The sequence below is a fragment of the Podospora anserina genome, chromosome 1, assembly GCF_000226545.1.
Source record: "Podospora anserina S mat+ genomic DNA chromosome 1, supercontig 1".
NCBI classification, from domain to species: Eukaryota; Fungi; Ascomycota; class Sordariomycetes; order Sordariales; family Podosporaceae; genus Podospora; species Podospora anserina.
This window is the reverse complement of record NW_001914859.1, coordinates 2,381,330-2,400,988: the sequence shown is the minus strand read 5'-3', so window position 1 is coordinate 2,400,988 and position 19,659 is coordinate 2,381,330. Positions and strand designations below refer to the sequence as shown.

Genomic DNA, 19,659 nt, shown 5'->3' with positions numbered 1-19,659 from the left:
CTTTTTGAACATAACCCAAACTTGCACATCTCTAATGATTTTGATTACACACACTTATACACACTTATACACATTAATTACACCCCCCACACGCCCTCTACATCAAACTACTCCTCCCCCCAATCTCCATACTCCCCTGCCCATCCTTCATCTCCCCACTCCTCCCATCCACAAACTCCCTATAAATCCTCTCCAGTCTCGCTCTCTCCGTCCTAGAAATACTAGCCCTCGTCTCCTCCAACGCCTTCTCCAAGTGCGCCCACTTAATCACCACCTCCTTGTTCCCCCCAGCATCAACCTCCTTCTTATCCTCCAGCTGCTTCTGCCCCGCTGGCGCAACCTTGCTCCTCTTCCTCGCAGCTTTAATCCCCTCCAACTTCCCCACAATAGCCGCCTGCTCAGCCAGCATCTGCTGCCTCGTCTTCGGCACCCCCACATCCCCATTCACCTCCTCCTCCCCATACTTGAACTGCAAGAAATCCCTCGTCCTTCCCGTCCCCTTGTTACCCTTCTCCCCCCTCCTAGTAACAACCGTGGCAGAAGTCTCCCTATCCCCCAAAACATCATGAATAGCCTCCAACTGCGCATTACTAACCAGCGCTTGCAAATCCGCCCCGCTGAACCCGTCCGTCCTCCTCCCCAACTCCCTCAGCACCCCCTCATCCCCCCAAACTTCTTCATCTACCTTCACTTTCCCGGCCAACGCACGGATGATATCCAATCTGTCTTCCTCGTTGGGAAAGTCACAGAGCAAACTCTTGTCCAATCTTCCCGGTCGTAGCAACGCAGGGTCGATCAAATCCGGCCGGGAGGTAGCAGCGAGCACGTAAACACCAGACAGTCCTTCCGCACCATCCATCTGCGTCAAAAGCTGGTTGACTACTCTGTCTGTCACACCAGTCGAGTCGTGGCCTCTCTTGGGGGCGATGCTGTCAAACTCGTCAAAGAACAACACGCACGGCTTAGCGGCCGAGGCTCGGGCAAAGAGGTCGCGGACGGATTTTTCAGAGGCACCAATGTACTTGTTCAGAATCTCTGGTCCCTTGACCGAGATGAAATTCAGGCCGCACTCGCCCGCGACGGCAGAGGCGAGGAGGGTTTTGCCGCAGCCTGGGTAGCCGTATAACAACAACCCTGAACGGAGCCGCAGGGGGCACTGGGCGAAAATGGGGGCGTATTTGGTGGGATACTGCAGTGTTTCCAGGAGGACCTGGCGGGTTTCCTGGAGACCACCGATCGAGGCAAAAGTCGTGGTGGAGGATTGGAGGGTTACGTTTCTGAGGGAAGCAGGGGTAAAGCCTTTCAGGGCGGAGGTGAAGTCCGCGCGGGAGAGGTGGATGGTGGTTAGGTTTGGATTGGGAACGTTGGAGGACAGAGAAGAGGTGACGGAGCGGGAAAGGGCCTCGTTGCGGGCGCGGGAGATGAGGAGGATGAGGTCGCCGGGCATGTAGCCGTCTGTCTGGCCGGCGATGTCGAGGAAGTCGAGATCGGCATCGAGGATGAAGCCACTTGGTTTGGCGCGAGTGTTTTGGCGTGGAGGGCGGCTGGGACCGTCCATCCAGCCGTCTCCGTCACCATCGGTGGCGCTGCCATCTGCGGTAGTGGGGCGGCTGATGTCTTCGGGGTCATCGTCGTTGGCATAGGAATCTTCCGGAGAGACGGAGCCTTGTTTGGTGAGAGCTTCCATGATACGACGTCTGGTTTCCTTGTCGGGAGCGGCCAGGTCGACAATCTCACGAACGATGTGACCGCCTACGAGGACGTTGTGAAGAGACTCTTTGCCCTGGCAGGTGGCCAGCAAGACAACATTGCTGTCCCGGCCGCAGTATTGTTTGACCATGGAGCAAATCGCCTCGCTGATCTGCCGAGCACGGGCATTGTTGTTGCCTACTTGGAGTTCTGTCTCTGCTGGGCAGAGCTTGTCCAAATCATCAAGGATCACGAGCGCCTTGCCACCAAGCCTGGCACCCCAGCTGGCAGCCATAAACAGACGGTTAAGGGTCTCCTTGATAGTGGTGACCCGGCTCTCATCACCCAAGAGCTTTGTGCAGGAAAAGTAAGTGGTGTGAAACAGTTGAGATGACCGCAAAGCATGGGCAATGTGTTGTGCCACACAGGTCTTGCCAGCACCCTGACCGCCTGTCAAGAGAACCGAAGACATATGCATAACATGAGTCTTGAGCTTGTCAAGCAACGAGTCGATGCCTACGAGCAGAGAATCAGACGGTTCAGTGGCTAGCTCAGCTTCAAACTCAGTAAGCCAAGCAGGCTTAGGAATTGGTGGTTGAATGGAGATGGGCAACCTCCACTCTGATCCCAAGATCCAGCTCAGGGGCTTCTTGCCACTCTGAGAGGTTGGCTGAGAAGGTTCAAATCGGACAACAGCACCTTCCCAACCTCGTGGGAATGTCATGCCATCGTGAACTCCGAGAACCTGGCCATCCGTCAACGGTCCAGCCAGCAATGAATTACCCTCGGTGCCATAGATATGTTTGACTTGATTGGCACCCTCTTCGCGCTCGGCTTTCGACTGTCCACCAAATTTGAGGCCTGCTGATATCGTAGGTTTTGTTGTTTGAAAGGGGAAAACCTTGATTTTTTGAACCGAATCGCGGTTGATTCCCTCCTGATCTGGCGTCTTCTTTGGCAACGGTGTAGGGGCGGGCTCAATCTTCACAACCCCTCCCACAAGTCCCTGGCAGCCGAGAGCGGCACACAGACTGGTTGAGAGTGCTGCGGTCTGTCCATCTGGCGGCTCTTCCCAAGAACGCAGGTGGGCAATGATTTTGGTGGATGCTTTGGATGCTGGGTCTGCCTCCTGAGGTTGTGTCTGCGAATCGAGCGGTTGTTGGAGTCCTGCTGGGCGCACCAGACTGACCGCAACATAGTTCACTCCTTTCAGCTCCTTGGTAAAGAGCATATCCGTATCGACCCACACACTGAGATCGTCCACCTCTACTCCCTCGTCAAACCACTCCAGGCAGTTTTTCTTGTCAACGCTGCGGAAGAACAGAACTGGCCTTTTCTCTTCTTTGACACTTTTCCGCCTGGAACTCCCTGTGCTCTTTCCACTCTTCCTCGAGGCACCGCCCACACTTCTGTTGTCCTTGCTACTTCGTTGCTTTTGCCTGGTCTTCGGGGCCACGATAACCTCGGCGTCGGGGGCGATCTTGGCAAAGGGGGAATCTGCCGACAGTGGGGGGTCGAGGGAAAGTACTTTAATGCTCGCGGTCGACGTTTGTGAGAGGTGAAGCGTCAATGGATGCGCACCAGCAAGAACGCCTCCAGGCGCATAAGTGGGATTTGGTACCGCGCGGATCTGGAACAACAAGTTGTCCTCCAGGAAGCTACCATGTAATTCAATCATCTCCCAGTCCTCGGGCGTCAGAGGCTCAATGTTGACGGTGGTCGCCATAGGGGGGTCGAAGTGTATCGTCGCTGTGACCTTTTGTCCATCCTTCAACCCCACGGTTGCAGCCAGCGTTGCGTCGATTTCCACGAGGGGAACTTCCTGATCACGGCCGCTTCTTGACCCATTGATACCGTTTCTGTCTACGATCGGGGCGACTCTGCGCTTGCTGGGCATGCCGGTCCATCCTAGGTAGATGGACTTGGTGGACGATGCTGCAGCCCCTGAGCCAGGAGGGGTAGGGACGCGGTAGGTGAGTTCGACAATGACATTTTGAGCGGGCTAAGAACACAATTAATATCATTTAGTCACATAAGAGCTACAGACTATGAAAAGACAAAAGAAAGCGCTTACAGTGTTGACGTTGGCGAGCAAAGAGGCCAGCGACTGGGGCAGGTTTGCAAAACAGTTCTGTAGATGTACCAGTGATATTTCGGCAGCCGTTGACTGCGCGTTCTTGCGCGGCGCCATTGTATCTGTTACTGAATTCAATCTGGGCTTCTGGGGTACCGCGAAGAGAGGAACAAGAACAGAAAAAACAATTGTAGTATGTACAGATGGTGTTGCACACGGAGGGACGCCGTTCTCCCCGGCGTTAAAGAAGATGCAGCTGATCGGGTCCGCTTTCGTAGCGCATGGGATAGCGCATCGGATGGATGCAGCTCACCTCGGGGCAGCTCTCGGACGGGGAAGGTTTCCCGGCAATCAGCGGGTGGCATGTGCCGAGGCAAGCTCCGACCATCAAGGTCACCGGTCCTTCTTGGGCTCTCCCAGCTGGCACCCGTCCGACAGTGCCCCTCCACAGCTGAGAGCCTGAACGTGGAACACTTTTAATTGCCTCTTGGCCCACGACACGTCTCGCTCCGTGCCTGACCGCGTTCCAGCGCGTGCCCCCTGTCAGGAACATTGACAGGGGCATTGGATTGGCAGTGCCCGGCCTCCATCCCGCATCATCCTAGCACCAGCAGCAGGTGTTTTCTTGATCATCTTCAACTGAAAGCCCGACGCTCCCATCCCCGTCCCAACAACCACATCAACACTGCGACCCAGCGCATCCCGGGCGCAAGTAAACAAACGTCGCAACCATGGCTCTCTTTAACATGAAAGCGCCCGTCGAGTACGGCGAACAGCAAGGTGAGCGCGGCCCAACCATCCCTGAAGAAAATTTGGAAAACAAATCAAAACAAAACAAAGGCAGTAAAATATCAACAGTGCGCTGACGGTGGAGCAGAGGCCTTTGAGCATTTCCTTACCGATTTCAAGACGTCGCCGCAGGAGACCATCACCACTGCGCTGGGAAACATCACAATTAACGAGGACGACCTGAGCGATGATTATGATTTTATGGATGAGGATGACGAGGCGGGACAGCAACGGCGCCGCCAGCAAAGGAGAGGAGCCAAGGAGCCTGTACACAAATACAAGCTGATTCTCCAAGAACTGGCCGACAGAAAGACAAACGAGGTGGCAATCGAGCTGGATGACATCCATACGGTGTGTTCTGCTCCTATTACGGCCCCTTTTCGACATGAACATTTTCTAATGACCCATGATGCAGTTTGAAGAGGACTTGGGCCTGGAGCTCAAGCTCGTTGAGTCGATCGAGAAGAACACAAAGCACTATGTCGAGATTCTTTCGAGGGCCATCGACAAGTTGATGCCACAACCAACTCAGGGACTTACTTTCAAGGACGATGTGCTCGACGTATTAATGGCCAACCGGGCCCAGCGTAACGCGGATCTGGTTGAGGCCGCTGAGAGAACTGCGGACCCAGCTATGCTGAACGAGCAATACCCTGCGCAACTCACCCGCCGATACACCCTTGTCTTCAAGCCCAGAACCGCCATGTCGGGCGAGCCCCTGAAGGCACTCTCTGTCAGACAAGTCCGTGGCGACCACCTCGGACACCTCATCACCATCCGCGGCATCGCCACCAGAGTATCAGACGTCAAGCCTATTGTGCAGGTCAGCGCCTATACTTGCGATCGCTGCGGTTGCGAAATTTTCCAGCCCGTGTCCGATAAGCAGTACGGTCCCCTCACACTGTGCCCGTCGAAGGATTGTAAGGAAAATCAGGCCAAGGGTCAGCTGTACCCATCATCAAGAGCTTCCAAGTTCCTGCCCTTCCAGGAGGTTAAGATTCAGGAACTTGCCGAGCAGGTGCCCATTGGTCAGATTCCCAGGACACTTACCGTACTTTGCTATGGCACTCTTGTGCGGAAAGTGCACCCTGGTGATACTGTTGATATTTCCGGCATTTTCCTCCCAACACCTTACACCGGTTTCCAGGCCATGCGCGCTGGTCTCTTGACCGACACTTACCTCGAGGCACACGATGTCATTCAGCACAAGAAGGCCTACGAGGATATGCAGATCGATCCCTTGATGGAAAGGAGAATCGCCAAGTCCTTTCAGTCCGGCAACCAGTATGAGTACCTTGCCAAGTCCATCGCCCCTGAAATCTTCGGTCACCTCGACGTCAAGAAGGCACTCCTGTTGCTGCTTGTGGGTGGCGTTACCAAGGAGGTTGGTGACGGTATGCGTATCCGTGGTGATATCAATATCTGCCTCATGGGTGACCCAGGTGTGGCCAAATCTCAGTTGTTGAAGTACATTTCGAAGGTGGCTCCTCGCGGTGTTTACACCTCTGGTCGTGGTTCATCCGGTGTCGGTCTCACTGCTGCCGTCATGCGCGACCCTGTAACAGATGAGATGGTCCTTGAAGGTGGTGCCCTTGTCCTTGCTGATAATGGTATCTGCTGTATCGATGAGTTTGACAAAATGGACGACAACGACCGTACTGCCATCCACGAAGTCATGGAGCAGCAGACGATTTCCATCTCCAAGGCCGGTATTTCCACTTCTCTCAATGCCCGCACGTCAATTCTGGCCGCCGCCAACCCTCTCTATGGCCGTTACAACACCCGTCTCACCGCCGTCGAAAACATTAACCTCCCCGCCGCCCTCCTCTCCCGTTTCGACGTCATGTTCCTGTTGCTCGACACCCCAACAAGAGAAACTGACGCCCAACTCGCCAAGCATGTCGCCTACGTTCACATGCACAACAAGCACCCCGACATCGACACCTCGGACGGCTTCGTCTTCAGCCCAGCCGAAGTCCGTGCCTATGTTGCCAAGGCCCGCACCTACCGCCCTGTCCTCCCTCCGAACGTCGCCGACTACATGGTCAAGACCTACGTCCGCCTCCGCAACCAGCACAAGCGCAACGAGAAGAAGTCTCAAAATTTTGGGCATACCACCCCCCGTACTCTTCTCGGCATCGTCCGTCTTGCGCAGGCTCTCGCCCGTCTCCAGTTCAGCAACACGGTTAAGCAAGAAGATGTAGATGAAGCGCTGCGTTTGATCGAAGCCTCGAAGGAGTCCCTCGCTATGGACGATGGGAACCGGACCGGCAGAAGGGGCCTCAACGCCAGCAGCAAGATCTTCAATCTTGTCAAGGGTCTTGCGGACAGTGGCGCTTGCCGGGCGGATGAGATGGAGGATGATGAGGATAACGAGAACGAGTTTGGTGTGGAGCTGAACTTGAGGAAGGTGAAGGAGAGAGTGATTGCGAAGGGTTTCACGGAGAACCAGTGGATGACTGCTTTGGAGGAGTACACAGATTTGAACGTGAGTTTTGATACCCCGACTGACCTTGATTTGAGACACTATGCTAACAAGAGAATGAATAGATCTGGCAAACAACTGGCAATGGGTCGAGGTTGGTGTTTATTGTGGCGAATGATAGGGAAGGTAGCCAGGAGCTGTGAGAGTCTTTGGAAGCGGTGAGATTTTGACTGCGTTTGTGGCGTTTTATGTCTTGTCTACTAGTTTGGGTTTGATGGGTTTGGGAAACGGATACCAGAGATTTTACCATTAGCTTTGTCCGTATAGTGTTTGTAGGATGAGCTAAAACAAAAAACATGGGAAAATATTCTACCTGTGCCCTTCTGACGCCCCTCAAATAAGCCATGCCAACTTATCCAGCATCAAAAGCAGACAATTCTTTGGGAATAGATATCATTTCCAACGTAAACAGCATTCAAAAACTCTACAATACAATTTTTCATCATGAGGCCCATACTATCTATCACTGATGATACACAAATATACATTTTATTCCCCACCCCCCTGATTTTTCGAACCCCCAATCATCCCTAAATCTTCATCGTCAACAACGCCGCCCTCTCCATCTCGCCCAAAACACCGCACCCACCCAACGTCCACTTCTCACTCACAACCTGCTCATCCACTGTCGTCCTCAACAACCCACTAGCAGCCCAATACTCCATCAAACTCCTCGCCTCCCTCTTCCCAATCTTGTTCACCTCTATCACCTCCACCGTCTTGAGCACCTTCTCCACTCTATCATCATACCCCTTGAAATAAGGATCCCTCACCGGCGGCTCGGGCGCCTCCTCACCCTCAACAACCTTGATCTGCTCCGCCAACCTCTGCTTCAGCGCCAACTCCATGCTCGGAATCCGCGGCCCGTTGTTTCTGTTTGTCGCGGCGATGACGGCACCACCGGACGGGAAGCGGGTGTTGCCCGCCAGGGCCTCGGTGAAGAGCCTGACCAGAGACAAGTCGTGAGAGTGAATCTTGTCAAACGAGGCAGAGCGGTACTCGGACATCTTCATGATGTGGGGGAGGTTGTCCATGCTGAGGAGGATGGGGGGCCGGTTGACGCCCTGGGCGTTGAGTTCGGACCAGAGGGCCTGGAAGACGGACCAGGCGCCCTCGGCTTCTTTGGCGGCGTTGATCAGGGACAGGAGGGGCTGGTTGACGGTGATGTTTTGGGGGAGCTCGTTGTGGTTGGAGACGGAGAGCAGCTTGGCGAGGATCTTCTCGTTGGCCTTTTTGATGGATTGGAGGAGCTTGAGGCAGTAGTTTTGCTGCATGTAGAGAGTTGGGTTTTCGGTGTTGGGGATGGGGGCGTATTCGGTTGAGCCGTTGGTGAGTTCTTGGGCTGAGGAAGCGTGTTAGTTGGGGGGTTACAAAAAGGGGGAGGGAAAAAGGGGGAAATACCATCTGGGAAGTGAATCACAATCCAGTTGTTGAGGTAGGCGTGTGACTGAGCCTGGAGGAGCATGGTGCTCTTGCCCGAGATCTTCTCACCCGCGAGGACAATACGAGCCGTCTGCTTGTTCTCAACCGCCTTCTCCATCTTGCCCGTCAACCCGACCGTCTCCTTCCGGATTAATGTCGAGGGCTTTCTGAACAAGCCCCAAGTCTGTGTAGGCTGGAAAGCCTCAGTGGCGCGCAGTTGATCCTGCAGCGCAGGGGGAAGTGACACAATGCTGCCGACCTTGTTCTCGTTCGACAAGCTGCTTGCCTCCATCTCTGTCACCCACGGTACGGGAAAGGCGTTGTCGTTGCTGAGGACAATCTTCTTGCGGAAGGCCTTGCGCTCGCCTGGGAGAGGGGGCTTGCCCCTGTCCTGGGTGTTCTTCTTCTTGATCGTCATCTTCCTGCCCGCACGGTACACCCTCACCGACCGGTCCTGGTGCTCGGCGCTCTTTGGCTTCGCCGGCAGAGCATTCTGGACAGCAGTCGTCGAGAAGGGAGCCGCCGTTCTGGGCGCAAAGACGGGCACAACAACACCTCTCGAAGCTCCTGCCACTGATGGCCGGCCAAGGCATCTCAGGCAGTTGCTTGCCGACATTTTTGCGGGGTTTATTTTGTGAATTTCTGTCTATCGGTAGCAGGGCGCTCTATCGCATCGTAGGGGGCCGGTGTCAGGGGTCGTCGGCGTCGCCAATTGCACTTACGGCCCGGAAGCTGGTCCCGCTTGTCGAGCAGCCTCCAAAATCTCTGAACTCAAAATCGGACGGCTGTGAGGTTCTTGAAGCACAGACCACTTATTGGCAGTTCAAAGCCAAGCAGCCGTTCGGTCGAAGCTTGGAAAGCGACGCCAATAAAGCCGGGGTTCTTCCACATTTCTGCCCCGCAATCTCCAAGCTGTTGGGTTTCTGCAGCTTTTGACCGCCCAAATTTTCAGAAGCGCCTCCAGTTTCTTTGCTTGCCATTCAACTCTAATCGCATCGCAACAAGTCAAGCTTCACTTCTGCGTCGGACATCGCAACACCAATCTCTGTCCGCTAACACCATCAATTCGACCTTTAACCTCCTTCTCAACCAAACCAAAACCACAACTTTCCTGGTTTAATCTCACAAGACCATCACCATGTCCACCGATACCAAACCCCCCAAACTCCCCGTCACAGTCTCCAAGCCCACCCCTTACACCTTCGACCTCGGCCTCCTCCTAGCCAACGACCCCAACCCCCTCTCCCTCCCCGCCAGCACCGGCCCCTCCCTCGAGTCCTCCCTCTACGACATCGCCAGAGACGGCACCCAGTCCCTAATCAACCAACTGCTCACCACCCTCCCCATATCCTCCACCCCCGCCGGCGTCCTGCTCTCCCTCCCCGGCCCCGTCACCCCCCTCCCCCGCGAGAAGCCCGTCCCCACCCCCAAGCCAGAGACTAAATGGGCCGCCTTCGCCAGACGCCGCGGCATCAAGCCCAAGACTCGCGAGCAGCGCCGCAACCTGCAGCTCAACCCCGAGACTGGCGAGCACGAGCGCAAGTGGGGTTACAAGGGCGCCAACAAGGCCGGTCAGGACGAGGCGATCATCGAGATTAAGCACAACTCCAAGAAGGAGCTGGAGAGGAAGGAGGGGACGAGTATCAGGGGTGACAAGAGGAGGGAGATTAGGGAGAATATCAAGAGGAATGAGAGGAGGATGAGGAGGAATGAGAGGCACGCTGGGCAGAGGAAGTAAAAAACTGTTAATGGTGTTGGCACATGATATCAATGGGCGTTTGGGAGAAATCAGATTTCCTGGGGATTCAGTTGTTATCTTCTTTGCTTCTTTGGCGTTGATGGGTTTGGGGTGGACTTGACACCACTCTCTGGTGGAGGACAAGGGGAAATAAAACAATTCTTGTCATGCAATATGCAATGGTTGTTCACGTCTCTTCAAAGCAAACAGAATAGCGTGATCTGTCCCTGGACAATCCAATCCTGTATTTTTCATTATTCACACACACACAACTGCAACCACAATCCCTCCCTCTTTTCTTGACCACCCCATCTCCAGCCAAACAAGCACCAGCCTTCCAGAAACCAAAAAAGTCAATATCGTACACTTGCCGCTGCTGCTTTTGAATGCCCCCTTCCCCTTTCCCATCCCCCCCATACACAAAGTGTTTTAGACCAAGGCCACTCATGAACAAAAGATGCTTGTCATCTTTTTATCCACCTCCCACCCGGAGTAGCCTGGCCGGAAAAACTTTTCTCTTCAGCACTTATAAACAACAGCCCCCCTCCCAGCCACTACTACACCACAACTAGCGAGAAGTGAATCAATTTCGTGATTAAAAGAAAACTTCAATACCCTTTCCCACGTCTTGCGCGTGGTGGTATTTCAACACAAAAATAAAAGAAAACGAGGCCGGACGGGGTATTCCAAACTGACACGAAAAGCAAAGGCAGATAAATCAACGCAAAGCACCAAAACAAGAACGGCCCGCATGCTAAAACCCCCTCTGACTTGGAAAAAAACGACAAAGCAAAATTCAGGTGTTGTGATCTCCAGTATCCCCGTGTGTGTGTAATTGTCCTCTTGTGTAGTGGACAACGTTTTGATATCGACCATTTGATCAAGGTCGAACGAAGCAAGATTGGCAACCTCTCTCATGGCTGCCAACAGCTAGATGGGTTGATAATGAAATAGGTAGGTACGATGTGGTTCCGGTAAATACGCACTGCGGTACGGGTAAAGAAAAGAGTCGTGGACGGGCGTGACGATCGTTCGACGATGAGAATAGGAATACCGAATCCCATCGACATGAGAATCCAGTTTGCGGCTTTTGTACAGCGTCCACCTAAAAGTTCAGAGGCGAGAGCGGCTTGATAGGCGAGAGGGGACGCAAATCTCCTGATCGCCTTGGTGGTGTCTCTATGTCACTGTTGATGGTCAGTGTTGTCGAGATTGTGGAGCCTGTATCAATGCTCTCACTCTCCGGCAGCGCCTTCTTCTTTGGTCGTGATTGCTTTTGCTGCGGCTGTTGGTTGTCGGCCGCGCCTCTGATGGAGCTCTTGCTGCTGTTCGATGACGAAATATTCCGGGGCTCTGGCCTGTGGGGTTCTGGCTTGTGTTCCTCATTCAGGGGAGCTCCGTTCCTCCTCGCCTCGCCGATAGCTCGCATAGGTGGTGGCTGATCAAAGAGCGCATACTCCTCCTCGATGTACTTGGCCTCGTTCTTGCAGCCCTTCCAGCACTCGCGCCAGTCGCACACCAAGAACTTGAAGCAAAAGGCATCAATCTTCATGCAGGGCTGGAAGCAAATGCAGAGATTGCGGAAATCCATCTTGTTCTTGTCGGAGTGGGCAAGCAACAGACTGAGATGGCACGTGATGGCAAACAAGAGGTAGTAGTTGAAAGGCGAAAGGTTCGAAAGTTCGTCGATGAGCAGCTGGGGGACCGTCTCTGCGCCTGCGCATTCTCTGGCGATCCTGTCTTGGGCTGATTTGGGAAACAGCTCGTCAGGTAACTCTCGTAACCAAGCCTTCAACATCGACCCAATAATATTGATGTCGTAAAGATCCGGCTGCTCAAACAGATCAACATCGAGTTCTACAAACGCACTGTCAGCAAGAATGGTCACAAAGGGGGTTTCCAGTATATCTCTTGGCGTCTTGGCATCATACCTTCGTCGAACTTCCTTTGCCACTTCTTGATTTGCGGTCCACTGCCTGGTACCCGGTACAATCCTTCTACGTCACTTCCTTTATAGTTAAGGTAGTCAATCGCTCTCCATGGGAAGGCGGGCATCCAGAACTCCGTCTTGTCTCGCGAATCCTCCAGCCGCTTTGATATCCTGGTCAACCGTGTCTGCTCCACGAGAGGCAGGTTGATGACTTTGAGCACATAACTCTCGTCATCTATCAATGGCTCTCTTGGTACTGGGGGCTCGTTCTTGCTGTCCTTGCCGAACAAACGGGTGCTGATAATGCCGGCAGCTTTGCTGTTCTTGAGATTACTGAAAAATGCGGATCCGCCCGCCTCTCTTAGAGAGGAAGGCAAGCCTCGATGTCCCCCATCTTGGTCCCTTCCCTTTCCTCCGCCAATCTCTCTCGCCTGCGGCCTTTCCGCCGAATGGTTGCGGACCGCCGAGGACATCATGTCGCGGAACGATCGGTCGTGTGCCTGGAGCGGGGCAGTTTTCAGAGGGGCAAGCCTCTCCGAGTCGCCGGCTTTTAATGGTGCCAGAGTCTGTTCCCTGGGGCTCGGACTGCTCTTGGTCTCCTTGTTTTCCTTGTCCTTGAACGATCTGTTTCGGCTCAGTAGGTTGAAGGGCTTTGGTTTGTGCTTTTTCGAGCCGGAGGCGTTGGCGGAATTGTTTTGGCTATCGTGATCGGCAGACGAGGCTAGTGACACTTGAGATCTGGACGGCAACTGGGGAATGGATCTTTGCGCTGAGGTCTCCTGCTGGGGTGGTTCTGCAATTTCGGACACCAGAGAGTGTTAGTCAAACCATGAAACAAAGCCGGGCGAGACAGTCAAGTTGGCTGCTGCGCGCGCACAAAACACTAGGCCGAGGGACAGGCCGTAGGTCAAAAAGGGTGGGCCGTGGAAGCTAAGCAAGATAAACTTTGGATCGACATACCCGAATGCTTAGTGCTCTGATTCGAAGGCGTGGAATGTTCAGAATCTCTTGACATAGTTTCAGCGCGGGAGTCTGAGTGTTGGTGTGTGGAGGGACGGTCCGACGGCCTGGCCGCCTTTCCAAAGTTGAAGAAGAAACTCGACTTTGAAGCCTTGTCGTCGTCGTGCCGCGGGTTTCTGTGGCCAAGGTGCGGCGGGGGCTGGTTGGGCAGTCGATTCTGTTGGTCGGCAGTCCGGTCTCCTGGTGAGTGCAATGGCGGCGAGGAGGTGGGAGTGTGGTCAAGGGGGCGTTTCTCAGCTAGTTGCTCAGTAGGGAGCGGGGCTTGGCCTGGTGAATTGACGTGTGGTTGGCTCTGGGCTTGGACTGAGGGCTGGTATTGGGGCCGCGGCTGGTGCTGCTGCTGCTGCTGTTGTTGTTGTTGTTGCTGCTGAAGCTGGTGTTCGTGTTGGTGATTGTGAATTGGACTCTGCTTCTCAGGCTGGTGCAAGACGTCGGCAAGCTGCAGAGGCTCTCCGGCGTTCTCAGACTTTTTTTGGCCGAAGCGGAAAGGGGAGCGCGGGGATCGGGGCGAAGCCGTCGTCAGTCGAGCGGAATTGGGGACAGTTTCACCACGAGAGTCGTCGCTGGGCGGCAGCGTAAGCGGCTGCGGTACAGGCTTGCTCCGGCCCATGCTGCCAGCAGACTGCTGCCAGGTGTCAAACGCCAAATGAGAGAGGCTGCGCAAGACGCCGGGCCACCCGCTCAGATGGAGCTAATAATGATGGGCCTGGATATAACAGGCGTCTGCTTTTCCTGGGTTGTTCCTGATTCGCACCTCGAGCACTTTGCCGCACACGAAGACCACCCGACTTGTCGCAGCTGTTGCAGCAACAAGCAGTGCAGTGCAGCGTGGTCTTGCGAGCAACGCGCCAGCCAAGCAGCCCAACGGTACAGTAGCGGGTGCTGGGCCGAAACTTACAGTACCAGGCCTCGAAAGAGGCGGAAAATAGGCAGATTGCAGGCTGCGACAAGTGAGCACCCTCCCCCAAGGAGGCACGGAGTCCGGGAAGGAAAGGGCCCTGGGTTATGGGAAGAACCGCAGGCCAGGAGTTGAAATGTCAGGTCGATGTTCCCAGGGCTGCGCACCTACTCCAAGACAAGCGCATGCGGCATAGGTAACCCTCACCCCGTTGACCCTAACTTCGTACCAGGGATGCCCACAAGTCGAAACCGAGCGCTCGGGTTGTGCCTTGTCGGACGACTCAATTTTGTGGGTGTTTCTGCAACACCGTTTTCGACTGATATTGTGGAAATGGATGGGTGAGAAAGAACGATAATAGAGGCTGGACCCGGAGAAGAGATGCACCCGTTTCGAAGCCCGTTCCTGCAGATTTCAGGGCCGACCAGGATGCAACCACTGTTACAACAGCTTCGATGAAATCTGACGCCCAGCTATTATGGGAGAGGTATTCTGGTATTGGTATCCAAAATGTCGATAACCGGCCAAATGAGTAAGGTGAGTGTCGTCAAGGTTCCAAGTGGCCCGGAATCTGAAACGGGGATTATCTCAAGAGCACTCTGCTGGCCCGCGCTGCAGACACACGATGATGCGATGCGCTGCCGCTGAGCGGTGTCAGGGGTGCTGCTTTGTCTGAAGCTCCGTCAGGGCAAAGGGTCGAATTGGGAAGTTCCGTAGAATAGACGCCGGGGTATTCAGCATTAGGTTTGGAGACGAATGGAGACTGATGATCAAAGGTGTCGTGTCGCTAGGAGGGCGGCAGGTTCTCAGTAATATATTGCTGTTGTCTATTGAGCAGCCAGCGATGTTTGGAACTGGTTGGGAAAGGCAAGGCGGAGGAGGACCAAGGGCGAAGGTCGTTTGTGCTTAAACACACCAAGCACCTGGGCTCCATTCGCACCTCCCTCTCAGCCTAGTGAGGGGTCATCAGCCACTGGCTGGGTGCCGCTCTGAGCACTTATCTCCCCACTCTTTGATCCGCTGGAAAACGACTCTCGAGCTCATTGCCAGTCTTTGTTCTCTTCGGCTGATGAAAACCGGCACGTACTGGGCGCCTTGGGCACACATGGTTCTCTCGTGCTCGAAGAAGAAAGAAAGGGATAGGCCGAGATGCCCGACGTCTCGGTGCCACACGCAAGCGGTCGCTGCCCTTCGAACCCAAATCCATGAAACCATTATTAGCACGATGCGCATGTCTCGGGGGGCCTTGATATTATCTAGTCTGTGTTGTGAATCACGAGACAGGTGATTCCTTGCAGGAGACATATAGAGACCTCATCAATCCCGCATCTCCAGGCTGGAAGGAACCTCTGGTCGTGAATCTGTTGTATCCTCATCTTCCGCATCTCCAACCAAGCCATATCGAAAAGGAGGGGCCGCTGTCAACACCAAACCTGATGTGGTTAGCTTCAGGTACACAAAAAGCCAATTCTGAAACTCGGCACTTTTTCTATGGGCCATCTGCCAGTTGGTCTGAGCGTCTTCTACTCCTCCTGGCTTCAGTGCTTCACAGTGCTTCACCAGTATATACTACAATGGATGCCCTTTGGTTTGAAGAGGCTCAAGCCACGAATTCGGGCCCCAAAACTGGGTAGCTGGGTATCCAGGATGCAGTGCTGCCTTCTCGATGAGTTGATCTTTGACAACACCCAATGGACTCCTATAGTATCCGAGTTACATCCAAACTGATCCGATCCAGACTTGTTGCCTGGTACGGGATGGTCACCTCGCAGACTGCATGCATATGAGGTGGCGTCACGGCCCTCGAGGCTTGTTTTCAAGCTCGATTCGCTGGAGATTCAGACTTGTTCGCACAAGGCGCCCTGCTCTTGTTGTGGAGCAGCTTGCTTTCTCGTATCGTGGTTAGACGGCGGCGGTAACGAAGCGCCGAACAAGCGAACGGAACACTATATATCGAAAATGAGGCCAATCAGAACACGAACAAATCGACGCATCAGGATAATCCGAGTATCCCTCAACAAAACGCCGTTTATGTTATTTGGCAGCTTCTGGTCCGTGCTGTGAAGCTGGAATATTTACATAGCTGAGGTGTCAGCAACCTGTGTGATGTCCTGGCCAATATCTGCCAGCTGGCGTTGAAACCAGCTGCCTGGACCTTGAGATGAGTGGGGTGGTGGTGCCTGGTCCACTTACCTTACCATGCTGATTACATAAGATCTTCAACAGGGGCCTGTGGACTAACGTCATTCCTTTGTTGGCTTGGGATTCGACAACACTCACAGCTAATTCTATGGACTCATAAAACCGACCACCTCACCATGACGGATGCTTTTCAACAACTCCCAGAAGAGCTGGAGCTCGCCACTTCTGCTCATGTCAAATACATACAAAGCCTCAATACGAGACAAGACGAGTATGACTACTGGCTAACAGAACACCTGCGACTCAACGGTGTGTATTGGGGTTTGACAGCCTTACACCTTCTCGGCGTACCCGAAGGCCTTCCACGCTCTGAGACCATCGACTTTGTACTATCATGCCAACACGAAGACGGAGGCTTCGGTGCCGCCCCCGGTCACGATGCACACATGCTCTCTACCGTTAGCGCTGTGCAGATCCTCGCCATGGTAGATGCCTTTGACGAGCTGGAGACTCGAGGGAAGGGGAAGGCGCTTGTAGGGAAATGTGCGTCGTTAACCTCGCCATTCGGAAAACAATATCCTATGTGAAGATACTAACCCGTCGACCCAGACATTGCCAACCTTCAGAACCGGCAGACTGGAACGTTTGCTGGTGACGAGTGGGGTGAAGAAGATACTCGGTTTCTGTACGGTGCTTTCAACGCCTTGTCGCTTCTTGGCCTCATGGACTTGATTGATGTCGACAAAGCCGTTGACTATGTAGCGGCATGTGCCAACTTTGACGGAGGTTACGGTGTCAGTCCCGGTGCTGAGTCCCACTCAGGGCAAATATTCACCTGTGTGGCCAGCTTAACGATCGCCAAGAGACAGGATCTTATCGATAAGGAGCGGTTAGGAAAGTGGCTGAGTGAGAGACAGCTCGCCAACGGTGGTCTGAACGGTCGACCAGAGAAGAAGGAGGATGTCTGCTACAGCTGGTGGGTCCTGAGCAGTCTGGAAATGATTGGCAAGACACACTGGATCGATCGGGACAGGCTCATCAACTTCATCCTTCAATGTCAAGACACTGAGAAGGGCGGTATCTCGGACCGACCAGGTGACATGGTGGATGTCTGGCATACGCTGTTTGGCATCACCGGGCTAAGCCTGTTGGACTACCCCGGCCTGGAGTTTGTCGACGAGGTCTACTGCTTGCCCAAATCGACCATCACAAGAATCTTCGGTCCATGAGCTGCCTTCCTCAGTTATACTTTTACATAATGCAAGCAGGCGCTCTGTTTCATGATTCTTTTAAGATGCCCGTGTTTGCTTGATTCACCTCTTGCAATCTAATAACCTGCCAACCTCTTTCATGTTGGACAGGACACAAGGCAAGAGAAAATTAACAAAGTTGGCCTCTCTTTTGTTGCTGTTGACTCCCATACAGACAACGTGGGACAGTACTGACATGGCCAGAAATGTTGACTTGTCGACAGGAGGGATCGATCTCTCCCCGGCTGGCCAGCCCATCAGCATCTTGTCTACTTGCTTCATCCTGATCACACGCTTCTCGATAGTACCTGGGTGTTTCGTCCCAGCTATCAACAACAATTATAACGCTTGTTTTTATGGCCGTTAAACCTCATCAAATTTCAAGTTCAGACAAGGATCATCGTTCAGATCTCCAAACCATGCTGAGCTGGTTTCTACAAGTGCACGTATCTGCCTGATTATTCAAGGCATCTCTTCTTTATTTCGGTCTACTTTTGGACCAGAAGCCAACCTTTCCCCCGATCTCAGCTCCCAGACAGCCTTTCTTCAATCCTAGTTCGTGTGGGCATCTTTCCTTCAATACCAAAACACGTTGTGACTGACAGTTCTTCCATTTCCACCAGACCTTGTTGTTTCTTTGCCTACGTGGGAGCAAAGATGGATTGTTTTTGGACCGCTTGCTAAGGCACCTTCTGGGATTGAGAGACATGTGGGATATCTGGTGTGGTACTTGTGGAGACATACGCTGGGTCATTTGTTGTGGAAGTTGCTGGGTGAGGTGCGCTTCACGTCGGCCGGAAGGCAACAGATCGTCAACCTCGACATCGCTAACTACTCCCGAATCTTTCTTCCCATTACCACTCTTGCTTTCACTCGCTCACCTATGAAGTTGCTCTTAATAATTTCCCCCGAGCATTTCATCACCTTTCAGCACTCGCGTTTGCTCGCTTGCGACTGGCAGACGATGGTGCACCCAAGCTGGATAGGGTGAAGAGTTAACTTGAGATGGAAAGCTGAAGTTTTGTATGATGTCTTTCGTCTCAATTTTGCTTACAGGTGTAGACCATATTACAGAGTTTCGTTTGATGTGCAGTCTCTTCTCTCAAATATGAGTACTGCTTGCAATTCTTTCCGGGAAGTAAGCTCTAGCATATTACTAGGTATGTTGTTAGCAAATCATTACTATTACTACAAGTCAGGATGAGTGACGACCTGCTCTTCATACATCTCTTCTCCTATCTTATATTAGACAGCATCTTTCATCGCAATTGTGAACTCGCTGGAGAGACATGTGTCGTCGATGCAAAAGAGCAAGTCCCGCTACTCCCGCAACCAGAAGGAAAAGACATCGGCAATAATACAAAACGTCGTGCCCTCGCGTGCGAGGGCGCGGGGTAGCTTCGGTGTTCGCATCGAGGGATAGGTTTCCTTCAGCGACTTGTTTAAGTCATGGGGAGAAGAGCGCGGCTGATGCACTTCCACTCACTACCCTGAACATGGTGGACGGTCTCGTCGTGCTGAAGCCAAGGGAGCGGATGCGGTATAGCTGTAGCCACGGCGATGGAACGCATGTGGTGTAGTTGTAGCCGCGGCGATGAATACCTTCTAGCAATGGGCTTGCTCGTGCCGAAAAGACGAAGGAGGCTTGTATTCTTGGTGGTGGCCTTCAAGTGGGAAAGGTCTGGTAAACCATGGCCTGCCTGTTCATGGTGAGATACGGGGCTGAGAAGATGAACTCGCCATGTGGACGTGCTCCCACGCTGGGGAATCTTGCCGCAGAGCGCGCCGCGGAGGTCATGACCCCAACTAGCGGGCTTGGTGGTGCCCAAGATGGATTTTGAAGTGAATGAACGCCTGGAGCAATTTTGAGAGACCCACGGACTCGACTCTCCTGAAGTAACTAGCTTTGGGGCATGGATGAAATGGGCAATGTTCACTGTAGTGCCGTCCATCTATAAGGCAGGATTTCAAACATAAAGGTATGCGACGAGGGACTCTTTAATGCTACAAGATCATCCATCCATCTCCCGTGCTTAGAAGTACTCCGTAAGGAACAGAGATCGGGGCCAGGCTCACCATTTAAGCTGGCTTTGATCTCGAACAAAATCTTCCACCACGACAAAACGGCCATTGTGAACTGCCCAAAGTTTTCATCTTCTTGTTATGCTCGGGGGCATGTTAAGGGAAAATAAAGCACAGAAAAGCAAAGGCAGGAGCAGAGT

General features: G+C 53.4%; 6 protein-coding genes across 6 annotated transcripts; 3 read left to right on the top strand and 3 right to left on the bottom strand.

Annotated features, from left to right (window-relative positions):
* Positions 1-97: 97 nt before the first annotated feature.
* On the bottom strand, positions 98-3,880 carry PODANS_1_6740 (uncharacterized protein; the record flags this gene model as incomplete). The annotated part of the gene is made up of 2 exons (XM_001912858.1): positions 98-3,691; positions 3,764-3,880. 2 exons carry the CDS (start codon positions 3,878-3,880, stop codon positions 98-100), a joined length of 3,711 nt encoding a protein of 1,236 aa, XP_001912893.1.
* Positions 3,881-4,494: 614 nt separating this feature from the next.
* PODANS_1_6730 (uncharacterized protein) lies at positions 4,495-7,180 on the top strand (the record flags this gene model as incomplete). Its single annotated transcript, XM_001912857.1, has 4 exons — positions 4,495-4,543; positions 4,608-4,903; positions 4,968-7,040; positions 7,103-7,180. The coding sequence occupies 4 exons, from the start codon at positions 4,495-4,497 to the stop codon at positions 7,178-7,180; spliced, it is 2,496 nt and encodes an 831-aa protein (XP_001912892.1).
* Positions 7,181-7,567: 387 nt separating this feature from the next.
* On the bottom strand, positions 7,568-9,075 carry PODANS_1_6720 (uncharacterized protein; the record flags this gene model as incomplete). Its single annotated transcript, XM_001912856.1, has 2 exons — positions 7,568-8,379; positions 8,439-9,075. 2 exons carry the CDS (start codon positions 9,073-9,075, stop codon positions 7,568-7,570), a joined length of 1,449 nt encoding a protein of 482 aa, XP_001912891.1.
* A 522-nt stretch (positions 9,076-9,597) lies between these two features.
* PODANS_1_6710 (uncharacterized protein) lies at positions 9,598-10,197 on the top strand (the record flags this gene model as incomplete). The annotated part of the gene is made up of 1 exon (XM_001912855.1): positions 9,598-10,197. The coding sequence occupies one exon, from the start codon at positions 9,598-9,600 to the stop codon at positions 10,195-10,197; it is 600 nt and encodes a 199-aa protein (XP_001912890.1).
* Positions 10,198-11,376: 1,179 nt separating this feature from the next.
* On the bottom strand, positions 11,377-13,757 carry PODANS_1_6700 (uncharacterized protein; the record flags this gene model as incomplete). Its single annotated transcript, XM_001912854.1, has 4 exons — positions 11,377-11,384; positions 11,437-12,054; positions 12,129-12,920; positions 13,088-13,757. The coding sequence occupies 4 exons, from the start codon at positions 13,755-13,757 to the stop codon at positions 11,377-11,379; spliced, it is 2,088 nt and encodes a 695-aa protein (XP_001912889.1).
* A 2,606-nt stretch (positions 13,758-16,363) lies between these two features.
* Positions 16,364-17,416, top strand: PODANS_1_6690 (uncharacterized protein; the record flags this gene model as incomplete). The annotated part of the gene is made up of 2 exons (XM_001912853.1): positions 16,364-16,730; positions 16,797-17,416. The coding sequence occupies 2 exons, from the start codon at positions 16,364-16,366 to the stop codon at positions 17,414-17,416; spliced, it is 987 nt and encodes a 328-aa protein (XP_001912888.1).
* Between the last annotated feature and the right edge of the window lie 2,243 nt (positions 17,417-19,659).